General features: G+C 34.7%; 2 protein-coding genes across 19 annotated transcripts in view; one reads left to right on the forward strand and one right to left on the reverse strand.

The window, feature by feature from the left end:
* ABI1 (abl interactor 1) overlaps positions 1 to 11,894 on the forward strand; it is a 117,655-nt gene extending 105,761 nt beyond the window's left edge. For 5 of the 10 annotated variants that reach the window (XM_077896724.1, XM_077896725.1, XM_077896726.1 and 2 more), the window contains 3 exons: positions 664 to 750; positions 4,420 to 4,605; positions 9,750 to 11,894. In XM_077896724.1, the coding sequence (XP_077752850.1) occupies positions 664 to 750; positions 4,420 to 4,605; positions 9,750 to 9,925 (449 nt within the window). In that variant the 3' untranslated portion in view covers positions 9,926 to 11,894. The remainder of the gene's footprint in view (positions 1 to 663; positions 751 to 4,419; positions 4,606 to 9,749) is intronic. The other 5 variants (XM_077896727.1, XM_077896732.1, XM_077896729.1 and 2 more) reach the window with 1 other exon arrangement.
* PDSS1 (decaprenyl diphosphate synthase subunit 1) overlaps positions 11,696 to 14,491 on the reverse strand; it is a 43,747-nt gene continuing 40,951 nt past the window's right edge. For 5 of the 9 annotated variants that reach the window (XM_077896739.1, XM_077896737.1, XM_077896735.1 and 2 more), the window contains one exon: positions 11,696 to 12,152. In XM_077896739.1, the coding sequence (XP_077752865.1) occupies positions 12,012 to 12,152 (141 nt within the window). In that variant the 3' untranslated portion in view covers positions 11,696 to 12,011. The remainder of the gene's footprint in view (positions 12,153 to 14,491) is intronic. The other 4 variants (XR_013379269.1, XR_013379271.1, XR_013379272.1 and 1 more) reach the window with 2 other exon arrangements.

Genomic DNA, 14,491 nt, shown 5'->3' on the forward strand with positions numbered 1-14,491 from the left:
CCCTAGTAAATTTAGGAGTGCTATCTTTAAAAATAAAACCATCACTTTAGAAAATAATAATGACCTTGTTTTACCATAACAAGGATTTTTCCTGGAGAGCTGTGTGTAAATTTAGGTATATAATAAGAACTGTTTTTAAAGGAAACCTGTGATTAATGTATGTATTTATATATGAAATAAACACTTATTCCATAACATATTTCTTTATTTGGGTTCTAATTTACAACATTACCTTAAAGCTAAACATACCTGTTAGGTTATATGACAAAGACATGATGTCCTGGAAACCTTTATCTATATTTCGTGTTACTCATTTTTTTTAAAGTCTTTCCTTAGAATTTGAAAATTCTTTACATGAAAATGAGTGTAATGGTAAACTTAAATCTTCCTCAAACAGTATAACGTTAGGATTACATTAAATGTATTTTTAAAAAATTAACCGGTTGGCTAAGCAACAACTCCATTTAGGTTTGCTGGTGGGAAATGAACTTGAAGAAGGTTCTGCAGGTTTTTGTTTTGTTTTTTGTTTTGTTTTGTTTCATTTGCAAACTGTTCTTTGCATACTTATGTTTGTGGTCCTTGTAACTGACTTCTGCTTTTTGTTTGTTTCCTTTTCTTTCCTTTATCTGTTTTACTTCCCCCATACTGTGTTGTTGCTACCAGTTTCTATTGCTCCACCCCCTCCCCCTATGCCTCAGTTGACTCCACAGATACCTCTCACAGGCTTCGTGGCCAGGGTGCAGGAAAACAGTAAGTTTGGAAAAACTGAGCTGTCAAAGAGTAGAGGCTGTCTCCTTATAGCATGCATGGCTGATGAGTCATCATTTTCTTACTTTTATTGAGAAGCTAATCTTATCTTGAAAATAGGTGCAGATACGTATTTGAAACTGAAGAGCACGGTCTTCAGTTTTTTTCTCTTGTTTGCATGATTACTGACCCATATAAATTTCAAAACTGCAGCTTTCTTATGTTATTTACATGATCTAAAACATCAAATCTGATCTTTGCTGATTCTTAAGGAAAGCATAATCAAACGTAAAAATTCGAATTGTATGGAAACTACCAGCTTCCAACAGTTATTAGGGGGATTAGAAAATATTTTATATTCTGCTGCCAATAAATTCATCAGCATATAGATACAGTATGAGATTAAATTTATTATGCATTGGGGGCAGGTTTTTTTTTTTTTCCCTTTAGTTACATAAAAATTTTAGTGAATTTTGAACCTATGTAAAGATTTGTTGTTAGGATAAGAATGAATCTTCAGAATGAGTAATTTACATCCAGGTTATCCATATAAGAGTGATAATGGCAAGCCTCTTTGTGTTTCGGCTACATGTAGGCCCATGAGGAGTATTTCTGAACATGCACATATGTCAGCTTTTAGGTCTTCTATTTCAAGCAGGTCAGGTTAGTGATTTGTGGAAATTCTTTTGAATACGTGGATTTGATTAGGATAGAGTAGTTTATATTGCTACCTGATTATGTTGGGGTAATTGTATAATCCTAACTTACATGATCAGAGTGAATGTTACTTGATAAAATAAAAAATACCACCATTACTGAGTTATAACTATGCCAAAATAGCTGTTAAGCTTAAGACGGATGGTAAGGTGGTCTAGTAGTGATTTACTTCATTTGGGATCATCACCATGCAAATAAATTTTAGAAGGGTTTGAACAAATGTGTAACCCACATGACTGCCTCATCTTCCGGGAGAATGCATTGTGGCAAATTCCATTGTTCAGCTCTTGCTGATTGATCACTGTTGTGTAATTCTCCACATTTCTTCCCTTCCTCCAGTCAAATAATTGTTTATTTGGTGTTATGTGCTAGGCTTTGGGAAGAGTACAAATAGTCTAAGACAAAGATCCCACTATCTTTAAGAAACATGTATGATTGAATAAGCTTTTTATAAAATGTTGTAGTTCCAAAATGTTCAAATTTCTGAGTGTAAACCATCCTCATTGTTAACATTTGTTTGAAAACTCCAATATGTTTAAACTTATAAAAAAAAGTGAATCTTATTTTTTAAAAAGTGAGTAAGGAAAAATTCTTGATGTTATAAGAATTCAAAAACTTGAGCTGCCTTACAGTTAAGTTGAGAGGAAATATTTGAAAATAGCCATCCATTTAGTGGGGCCAAAGTATATTGACTAGCATTTTGGTAACTCTTTTATTTTTTTTAAATAGAAATTCAGTATTAATGTATATAATTTTAGGTTTGCATGTTTTTTTGCTGAGGACCGTGGTACTTACTATTTTATTTTAGTTCTTTTCCCTGGACTTAGGAACTGGAATCAGTTATCCTTGCTCTGCAGAATGTACAACTTTATTTAGGATCTATTTTCTTTGAAAGCATGTTAGGAAGATTGATTATAAACTGTATCAGTATCTTACATGTTTTATGGAGTACAAATTTTGTTTTCCTCTTAAATACGCAGTTTTCTGTGGCACTCAGAATTAGTGATAATGAATGCCTGTGGCAGTTAACCTATTAAGTGTGCTTCAATTTAAGGCACGAGCCCTTAAAAAAGTCCATGTGTTTACTTTGTGTATGATTAGCATCAGAAAGCATTTTTGAACTAATTATGTGTGGTGCTAGATAAAGTATTATGCATAGAGTATTAGATTGACCCTGTCTTCCGCCTCTTTGTATATATAATTTGGAGATAAGCCAGTGTAGATTCACATGGGCGTGAAGACGATTGAGTGAAAACATGAAACTAGCAAGTTATGTATAAGTAAAGAGTAAATGCAATTTAGGGATTCAGGCAAACGTATAATTTACACATTAAGCCAAATTAAGGATATGAGCTATGGCTCTTTGATGTTAGATGGATCATACCCATTTTCTTCTCCTGTCAATAATAGCGGAAAGCTTTGTGGCGAAGATAAAGGCAAAAATAAAATGACTCCAAGTAGTTGATGGAAAAATAAATTATATTTGTGCTTGGTGTAGCTATCAGAATGAGCATCACTAACACAGGATTTGTTTTCTTAGTCTTTCTCATTCCCTGATGGGATCAAATAAAAATCACAGAATTGAAGTGGTTATGGAAGTAGGGCTATTACCACAGATGTTCTAAATCTGGATCTCTTGGTTATAGTCTCCATTATTCCAAAATAGGGTGGAGTGAACTTTAAAACCTATATTACAAATAGATTATGACTGCTTGCTTTGATAACATAAATAGCCCCAGAAATTGGCATTTGAATTAGTATGTTGGTATTCTGAGTTTCTCCGTTGCAGATATTATATAATTCTTTGTATCAGTTTCTGTCAAAGCATTTTCCTGTCTTTAACTTTTAAAGAAATCTAAATAATAATAATAATAATAATAATAATAATAATAATAATAATAATAATAATAAAGAAATCTGTGGATCAGAAATTCATATTAAGAATTAGTTGTGTGTTCTGGCTTTAAATTCTTTAATATTGGGAGCACTTATTACCTAGTATCAAATAGCTTAGTGTCCATAGTTCTAGCCTGACCTTTTCTCATTTCACTGTTATTTAAATCACACACATACATGTACCATACCCATCTACAACTTGAGGTATGAGTCATTATTGTTTTGCACGATATAAGTTCCTGTTCGTTTTTAATTACGTCTTCTTGCAACACTTTATTTTAAAAACCTTTATCGTGGATATTTTCTTAAAAAATTGGGTCTTTAGGATCAAGTCTTTCCCCCATCCTATGTTTAAGTTTTACTAGCAATAATGCAAAAAATCTTAGCTTCCTTTCTACATTTAAAAAGTTGATTGTGAATACAAATACTTTTGAAAAATACTCAATGACATTTTGTATTAACTTGGAATTATTTAATTTCTCATTTAATTTCTGTTAAAATTTTAAAAAAAGAATAGAAAACATACACATAGAAGCCAACCTGATAACTGCCAACTTTTTTCTCAACTAAAACAGACAAAAATAAAAATCCACTCACTGGAGATTTATTTCTGGGGAACTAAAAGCCAGAATCAGAGACCTGAATGTGTGCAGTGAATGGTTATCAAACCTTAATATAATGGTATTCATAACATTTACAGTAGTCCAAATGAGAAATGTGACACAGGCTTATTTAAAGAGGTAGGCTAACAAATGGGTGACATTTGTTCTGATCCAAGCCTTGGAGTAAGGAAACTTTTTTACTCCTGTAATCCATATAAAAGGATGCTGCATTCATTACTTTGTAGCACTTCCTGATACTCTCATTTTTAGCTCATTGGATTATTGGAAAATTATTCTTAAGAATAATAGAAGCTCTAACACACCAAGCTTTTATTTCTAATCTTTGCATGTTTTATTATAGTGCATGCTATATACAAACTAGAGCTTTCTTAAATTCTTTTAAGAATTTTCATTTACTCTAATTTCTGATTCAAATTAATTATCTGAATTCTTCTAGTTGCTGACAGTCCAACTCCACCACCACCACCTCCCCCAGATGACATTCCCATGTTTGATGACTCTCCACCTCCGCCACCACCACCTCCAGTGGATTATGAGGATGAGGAGGCTGCAGTAGTTCAGTATAATGATCCATATGCAGATGGGGATCCTGCTTGGGCCCCCAAAAATTATATTGAGAAAGGTAAGGTACAGTCATCATTGAATTGGGGTAAAGGAAGCTTAACCTAATTACAGAATTTTAGAGCTATAAATAGCTTTATAAAAAATAGTCCAGTGTCTAGTCCAGTGACACTGGACTATTCAACCCTTTGAATAGCTTTGTCAACCAAGAAAATTTAATTAAACCTTATTTCCTAGACATTTCCAGTATAAAGGAATTATCTTTATTTTTTAAATTAAAAGTATGTTGTAATGCTAGATGTGGTTTTTCAAAAGACATAGGTTTCCAGCTGGAGATGAACTTGCCTATTTCCTTTTTATAGATGAAACAAGGTACAAAATAGGAGTTAAAATACTTACTAAAGTTATGTAATTAGTAAAGATTTAAAACAGAATTTCAAAGCTCTTAGAATAAAGAGAAACCTTTTATATCTAAATATTTAAAAATATATTGAGACTATCATGAGAAAAAGCCTCAATTAAAGTTTTCAGTTAGTTGATCTTGTAAAAGAGAAGATAATCACTAGATTTTTTTCATGAAATTATGTATAACCCTAACATCCAAATTTATCAAAATTACTTGACATTCACTATAATTATGTATTAAGAAATAGTGGTAGGAAAGAAAGAAATTCTGTTTTTAGAGTTAATTGCTTTTCTTCATCCAGCTCTGTGCTATTTTAAAATCTGTATTTGTCGAGTTCTGAAAAATGCTTGTAATGTAGTTAAGCACATTTGGTTGCCTTTTGAAATACATTCCCTTCCATTGGCCTTTACTCTCTTTAATTAACATTAAGCAAGTGGCTGTAGCTCTTGAGACCTGCACCATTTTTTGTGCCAAAGTTTTGAATACATGGCTAAAAGGGAATTGGTGGTTTTCCTTTTGTGTATGTATGTGTGTTTAAATTTTTTGACTATAGTTGACATACATTGTTATTAGTTCAGGTTTACAATATAAAATTCATCATCTCTGTAGGTTATGCTAGGCTCACTACAAGTGTAGCTACCATCTGTCACTATACAAGCTATTACAGTGCTATTAACTATATTCCCTATGCTGTACCTTTTAAAATATTTATATTTATTTTCAAAAAAGATTTTATTTATTTATTCTTGAGAGACATAGAGGCAGAGACAGAGGCAGAGACAGAGGCAGAGGGAGAAACAGAGGGAGCTCCCCTGTGGGGAGCTGGATGAGGGACCTAATCCCAGGACCCCAGGATCACAATCTGAGCCAAAGGCAGACGCTCACTCAACCACTGAGCCGCCCAGGTGCCCTAAAATTTTTTAATTTTTTTTTTTTTTATTTATTTATGATAGTCACAGAGAGAGGGAGAGAAAGAGAGACAGACAGGCAGAGGGAGAAGCAGGCTCCATGCACTGGGAGCCCGATGTGGGATTCGATCCCGGGTCTCCAGGATCGCGCCCTGGGCCAATGGCAGGCGCCAAACCGCTGTGCCACCCAGGGATCCCCCTAAAATATTTTTAAATAGTAAATATTCTACATAATGTTCAGGGAATCTTGAATAGTCTACTTTATGTTTAGATTCTCCTCTACCTTCAAATAGAGATATGTTGTGGTCATTATGAGGTTGATAAAGCTAAATAGTCTTGAGTTGTGTTCCTGTATTTCCTGGTTTGGAAATGCAAATTTAACTTTAAATTGGGACTAATATGGAACTAATAAAAAGTTGATAAACGTGAATGATATAATGGTTAATACATTTGGCAATAGAGCAGAATTACAAAATGTCTTTATAAGTTGAAATAATAGTCTTAAGTTAGTGGTCATCACACATATTTTGTAAAAGACCAGATAATAAATATTTTTAACTTTAAAAAAAATGAAGTTTAATTATCACAACAGCATTCTATTAGTTTCAGGTGAACAACATAATAATTTGATGTTTGTATTACAAAATGAAGTATAAATGAAGTTTGCCAACCATATAGTCCCTTTTGTCACAACTACTCAGCCCTGCTGTTGTAGCAGAAAAGCAGCCATAGACAGTACATAAGTGAATGGATGTGTCCATGTTTCAACAATTTTTTTTTTTTTTTTACAAAAAAGGCAGTGGCTTGGATTCAGCCATGGGCCATTGTTTGCTAATCTGTAGTCGAAATCAGAGAGCTGAGATTTAATACGATTATATTTAAATAATTTTTTAAATTTTTAAATAATTACCTTTTTAAATAATTACCTTTATAATCAAGATGAATAAAACCTGGTTTAAAAGGAATTTTTGAATATATTAATCAATGGTATGTCAGGACTTCCAGAAGCCAGATTATTAGGGTACCTTACCTGAACTGTAACCTAATATATACCAATCTGATCATATCCATTTATACTACACTAGTATTATGTGTAGTTCTGAGTACCACAGTTTAAGATCCTGCAAACAGGAATGCCTTTGAGAGGAGAATGTTCAGGAGGCAAGATATCTAGGAAGTGCACCTATAACGTGAAACAGTTGAATGCATTGTTTCCAAGTTGAGAAGATTGCAGAGGAACTAGATCACTGTCTTCAAATTTTTATCATGTAGAAGTAGGATTAGAGTGGTAGACTTTGAGTTCCAAAAGACTCTACAATCCATACAGAATGGGGGGGAGCTTAGCTTTTTTTTTTTTTTCTAAAGATTTATTTATTTATTCGAGAGAGAGAGAGAGAGAGAGGCAGAGACATAGGTAGAGGGAGAAGCAGACTCCTCACAGGGAGCCCACTGCAGAACTTGATCCCAGATCCTGGGATCACGACCTGAGCTGAAGGCAGGTACCCCAACCGCTGAGCCACCCAGGCGTCCCTGGAGCTTAACTCTTTATATGAATTAGGGTTCTGGAAAGTAGGATGGACACTGAATTGTTAATGACTAAGTACTCAGCTGTAAGCATTATATTATAGGAGAGAATATATGCATTGGGGGAGGAGAAGTTGGGTATGACTGGGATTCATTTACTAAAAGGACTTGGAAAATGGAAACAAATTGGTTCAGTACTCTTACCAGCTCTAAGTGGTCTAAGTGGAACTAAAAGCACAAAGAAAAGACAGTTTTCATTCTGCTGACTAACTTTGAAGACATCGGGCTTTTGTCACAATCAGTCTAAAAGTCCTCTACACAAACTCTAACCTTTTGTGACTCTGAATACAAAGAAATTAATGTTACCAATGCTAATAAGCAAATAATAATTGACAATAAATAATGTTAGTTGCCTATTTAAATTATTACCATGTTTTCCTTACTAATGCTTTTCTAGTAATCACTCAATTTTCTTGAGTGGTTATTTAGTCAGAATATATCAGGATAATAATTTCTTGAGTGGTTATTTAGCCAAAATTATACCAGGATAATAATTTAGTACTATTTATTCTGTATGTTTTTGGGTCAATGAGCTTATAACTATGATTCTACTGCAGGATTAAAATGGAGGAGAATGGACTTGTTGAGTTTACTTATTAAGTAACTATATTAGTTATATTAACTATATTAGTTATATTAACTATAACTTATATTAACTATATTAGTTTTGTAAAGGGGAAGTTATATTAACTGTAACTTATATTAACTAACTACATTAGTTTTGTAAGGGGGAAGAGAATGTTGGCTATTTTAATTTAGCAAATGGTGCTATGGATCAGTACTTCAGGTCTCGTCCTTATTTATAATTCACTAATTCAAAATAATTAGGAGAAGTTGTCTTTCTCAGGGGAAAAGCGAGTGCCAGAATATCTTTAATGTCCTAAGAACTGTTTTAAGAAAAACGAGGTAATCAATGGAAATCTCTGTCACCTACCATCTCACATATATTAGAAAATTACATATAGCTTGAGAACTATCAAGCTACAAAGGCAGAATGAAGGAACAATTAAATTCATAAACCATTTGGAAAACTAGTAATTTTTTGATGACTGTCCTTTCCACAGCAGTGTTTACAAAGGAAATGAATAGGGGGTATCTGGGTGGCTCAGTTGGTTAAGTGTCTGCCTTTGGCTCAGGTTATGATCCCAGGGCCCATCACGCTCCTTGCTCAGCAGAGAGTCTGCTTCTCCCCCTCCCTCCATCTGCCACTGCCCCTGCTTGTGCTATCAAATGAATAAATCTTAAAAAAAAAAGCAAGTGAACATTTTGAACTCCAAATAATTGAATACCACAGAACTACAAACAGTTCTCTAAGTCTTAATTAATGGGTCTTTGCTCACCTATTTCCCCCTTAAAAAACTCTGACCTTTATGTAAATACTCTTTAAAAAAAAAAAAAAATCTAGGGATGGCCCCATAAATTACATGCTATTTTCTGTGGATGAGTAGGATGAGATTGACCTTCCAGGATATATGTATTTTCAAATTAGTGTGGGTTGTTTGTAGCTTTGGCTCTGTAGCTTTGCCCAGTACATATTTTGGAAAATGGTGTTTTGCGGTGGTTGGCACTTTGTTGATATTTGAACAAATGAAACATCTAATAAATATGAAAACTCCAGGATCTTTCCTGGATAGATTGGTTGAGACTATTGACTTCTCTCTAGTCAAACTGTCAGTGTGTGATCCTACAGTCAAGGCAGTGATTTAGGCACCTGGTTGGCCACTGACTTGCCTGTTTTTACTGATGTAAGAATTAACAGGATTTGCACAAATACTTTGTTTTGCTATACTATAGATTTAATTGGTACTAAATTTTACAATTTGAATGGATAAAGATGTGGTTTATGTATACAATGGAATATTACTCAGCCATTAGAAATGACAAATACCCACCATTTGCTTCAACGTGGATGGAACTGGAGGGTATTATGCTGAGTGAAATAAGTCAATCGGAGAAGGACAAACATTATATGTTCTCATTCATTTGGGGAATATAAATAATAGTGAAAGGGAATGGAAGGGAAGGGAGAAGAAATGGGTAGGAAATATCAGAAAGGGAGACAGAACATGAAGACTCCTAACTGGGAAACGAACTAGGGGTGGTGGAAGGGGAGGAGAGTGGGGGTTGGGGGTGAATGGGTGACGGGCACTGACGGGGGCACTTGATGGGATGAGCACTGGGTGTTCTTCTGTATGTTGGCAAATTGAACACCAATAAAAAATAAATGTATTAAAGAATAAAATAAAATTCAGTTAAATGTTGGAAATAGTGCACTTAAACATGGTATTTCAACTGTCTTTTCCATAGTTGTGGCAATATATGATTATACGAAAGACAAGGATGATGAGCTATCCTTCATGGAGGGTGCAATCATTTACGTAATAAAGAAGAATGATGACGGCTGGTATGAAGGAGTCTGCAATCGAGTGACTGGTCTGTTCCCTGGGAACTATGTTGAATCAATCATGCACTATACTGATTAAAGGTTTTGCTTTTAAAGTAGGTTCTTATTACTCAGTCATACTGTGGGACTATTATGGTTAACAGACTTGTCTTAAAATGTTTTAAAATGTGCCCATATTTTCAGGACATGCTGTTTTATTGGTATAATTGAATGTCTACCTGTAAGCATAAATCTTAGAGGCAGTTTGTGTATTGCTAAATGGCAATTTATACAAGAGGCTGTCTGTAACTGATTATGCTTATATGCTTACTTACACAGTTAACTATGACCAGCCTAAGTATTCTGGGGGTGTGGGGTATGATATTTAACAAATCATGATTCAGATTGTACCATTACGTTTCAGTGCAGCATGGTTACTAACGCTATGTCAGACTAATACTAAAATCAGAAAATTTCAATCCTGGTGCTGGTCATACTTTTTGTTTAGACTTTCTCATTCTTGAAATATATTATTTGTTTAAAGCATGCATACAAATTTATGTATTGAAATATACTTAAAAAAATCCAAGATGCTTCCAATTTGTGTAATATTTACTTGGAGTACTCGTACTTAGGTCTCTTGAAATGAATTGAGTCTCTAAGGTCTCCATGTGAAACAAAACAAAGGGTTATCTGTAATGTAATTTGTACTTAAGTTTTTTAATGAGTGAATTTGCATTATAAATTTTTTCCATTCATAAATACATAAGTGAACCAAAGGTTTTTGTCCTTTCCTTCACTGGTTTGCTTTTAAAATAAATAAATAAATAAATGAATAAATAATTAAATAAATAATAAAAGATACTGATTTATTGCAGAATTATGGTTCTATTTTCTCAATATATTAACTTGGAAAAAAATTTTAGCCTTATCTCACCCTGTCCCAATGGCAGTGACTGATTTTTGCAGATTTAAAATCTGAGATGGGTATTTACAAGTCAATCTACTGAACTCCTTTTCTAAAGTAACTTTTGCAAAGCTAAGAAAATGTGTTCAAGTGTGTGCACATTCTGTAAGTAAAAGTCTTAGGGACTGCTCTATCAGTCCTTTGGTTTTCCAGTGGATTGTTGTATACTGGGCTCAATGAAAGGAAATTATAAGTATCTTTTACATGTTGTTTTTGTAGAACTGGGTGCAATTGACTTTTGAATAGGCACTGTTTAAATCCATTACCTGTCACTGGCAACATAAAAAGGATTTAAAAAGATAATTCAAAAAAAGGTGGATCATGTATTAATCAGTGAACAGGGATATACCTGGCCAACAGATTGAAATGCAACACATGCACTTTGTGTGTCTCCTCTTAAGGGAGGGTTGGAGGGATGTTTTTTTTTCTCATCTTGTGTGTAATTCTCTATTGCCTAGGATATTAAAGTAGAGCACTCAAGTGTGGGTTTCTGTGTATTGAGGATCTGTTTGGATTTTAAATTACAATTATTATGTACTGGGTGTTACAGACTTATAACAGCATAGTAAATGGTTAAAACTAGTGCAAAACATTTATTTCTGAAAATTAAAGGCCATTATTACTACCAAATCAATGTGACTGTTGTATATGCATTTTGCCTTTGTTAATTTTAAACATGATTTCAGTATCACTAGTGATCAGCTAGCTACCTTTTTCATTTTTTCAAGTGGAATGTTCTCTTAATTTTGTATATAACCTGTTGTCTAAATTTTATGTACAGTCTTTTATAATAAACCATTCTCCTATATGAAATTTTGGATACTGTTAAAATCTAATGTGGATTGAAATGTAGACTTCACAGTCTTTGTGACCTTTACTCCTATGGTGAAACATGATAAACCATTTGAATTTTAACATTGATTATTTATTTGTGTAATGGCTTTACATGTGGATCTTAACAGTGTAAACAATACCACATATAACCATCAAGATACCTCGATGAGAATTTACAGGACTAGAGTGACAAATTCGGGTGGTTTAATTACATTTAAAAAGTTTTCTGAAAAACTTTGCCAATAAAAAAAAAATTGCCCATCAATAAGGTTGAAATGGTTTTTTGAAATGATTTTTGGTTATTGCACATGAAGCAAAGTGTATTTCACAAAATTCTTTAGGCACAGTCTGGTAAAATAGCTGCCAGAAATAACAGAAAGAGTTGTCATTTATCTCTTGTGAGTACAATTTCTGAAAGCTGTATGAGGGCATCTCTTTCAGCGGATGGTCGAAGTTTACTGATTTCTCTGATTGCTTCATGGCAGTACCGCTGCGCGAGGTAGGTTGTTTGCTGCACACCATCACTCTGGGGAGTACAACAAAAGAGGAGAGACGCATCACTCACTGGGATCAGCTCTTTCAACTAACTCATTAATAATCAAATAGCCATCTACTTTCCCTTTAAGTATTGAGTTTTTAAAAGTTGTACACATATGCAATATGTATAATTTTTTTTTGCAATATGTATAAATTTTTAAGTGAAAACTATAGAAAAGAAACATATACATAATAAAAGAGCACGTATGATGGAAATCAACAGTTCTGTTCTTCTAAAGACAACAGCCTTATCTGCTGGTTTTAATGTCTTAATTAGCAACTTTATTACCTTTCTGCTAAGAAAGGTGAGGATGCAGCCCATCCACCCTACGCCTTCTGGTTTGTTAATTCTATTGCCACCTTCTGTTAAGTTCATGTAGCACCAATTTCTCACTTTATCTCAAGGATACCAGTGTTCCTATTCTTTATACCTTTACGCTATAGAGATTTGCATTCTCTTCTGGAACCATGTTTTTATGTTGGTTCTAAAAGCTGAACGCTAATAAAACACTGTTTCCATGAAGTAAAAATACATTTGCTGCAGAATCAAGTCCTGTAACTATCATTTTATTTCCTTCTCCGTGGTTCCAAGCTCATGAGCCCACTGTCATTCAGAATAGAATATTCCTAGTATCATTCTGTAGTTTACCAATTGACACAAAATAGGATGTATTTTAGTTTGCTGTGCCGTATTGTACAGAAGCCCACTTCTGAATATAACTGCCTCCTTTTCTTCCTCTTTGGGAAAGCAGCTCCTGATCCCTAATCTCTCCACTGCCTTCATCATTCTTTTTTTTTTTTTTTGCCTTCATCATTCTGTTTGTTGCTTAGGCTGACTGCCTTCCAGCTCTAACAGCTGCCATCCCAGGTAGGTTTTTTTAGTCCACTGATTTGAGTGCCCACAGCTTTCTTGTTCTTGGTGTTCCCACGTTGTTACTGAAATATATCCAGAGATAACTCACTCAGAAAATGGAAATCAGCTTTACAGTATTTAAGTGTAAGGATGACTTCTGCCTTCATATTTTAATGAACGGATATAGAATTCTAGGTTTATTTTATTTTTTTAAAGATTTATTTATTTATTCATTTATGATAGAGAGAGAGAGAGAGAGAGAGAGAGGCAGAGACACAGGAGGAGGGAGAAGCAGGCTTCATGCTGGGAGCCCGACGCAGGACTCGATCCTGGGACTCCAGGACCACGCCCCCGGCCAAAGGCAGGCGCTAAACCGCTGAGCCACTCAGGGATCCCCGAATTCTAGGTTTGAATGTCTCCTCGTCATTTGGAAGGCCTTGCCTGCTGCCCCCTGGCAACCAGGGTTCTTGCTATATCCCAAGCCAGTTTTGAGCTCTTCTCCAGACCACTCTTTTCTGTTTTTGGATTCTCTTCCTGAAATACCTGTTGCCTCATGTCGTACTGATCCTCTCAAAGCTTTTCTCATTTTCTTCCCTTGCTGTTTACTTTTTCGAAGATTTGCTCATTTCATGTTAGAATCCTCCTTTGGAGCTAGTTTTTTACAATCATTTAGATTTTCTTAGAGCTCGTTCTGTGTTTTTCAAAACATATTCTGTTCTTGTTCTATGGATACAGTATTTTCCCGCCCCCTCCCATTTACATTTTTCCCTGAGTATTTCCCTTTACCCTGGTCTCAATCAGCAAGCTCTAATCAACTATTTAGTAATCCTAGCTGTCCATTCATATTTAATGAAGGAATAAGGGATTAGGAAGGCGCTCTGGGTGAAGGGAGCTAGAATTTAGAGGTCTTTGGGGAATTTAAGAGAACATTGTGCCTTTCTAAATGCATTTCTGCCTAAGGTTGCTGCAACTTCACTGTTTTGCTAAGATCAAAGGTTAAATTTGCCTCTTTTCAGTCTGACTTCTCACTTCAGCCTTCAGTAATACTATTATTTCTGACACCAGAACCTCTCCCAGGTACATCGACCTCAACTACAGCCCCTTGTACGGAGTTGTTAATACTGCTGAACTACCCTCCAAAGAGGTGGTGGCAAATCGTGATGCTTAAAGTACAGAGAGTTAAGAGAAATATATCCTTTGGAGGGGGTCTTGCTTTTTGGAAATCTGAAAGGTAACTATACCTGGTATTCTTTTAAGTACTGCACTAACCATAGATCCCAGACCACTCGTGAGCTTACTAAAAACTGTTCACCCTATCTCATTCTCAAAAGATAGTTATTGAGAGGGAAAACATGTAAAAAGATGTGGCTTCTACAGAAAAGTTCCAAGGATATGTGGCAATACATCTGAAGTAAGCTTACAGCCCTTGGTTCTCAAGTGACCACTGATGGCAGTTCTGGGAGGGACTAGGGAGG

Source organism: Canis aureus, chromosome 5, assembly GCF_053574225.1.
Source record: "Canis aureus isolate CA01 chromosome 5, VMU_Caureus_v.1.0, whole genome shotgun sequence".
NCBI classification, from domain to species: Eukaryota; Metazoa; Chordata; class Mammalia; order Carnivora; family Canidae; genus Canis; species Canis aureus.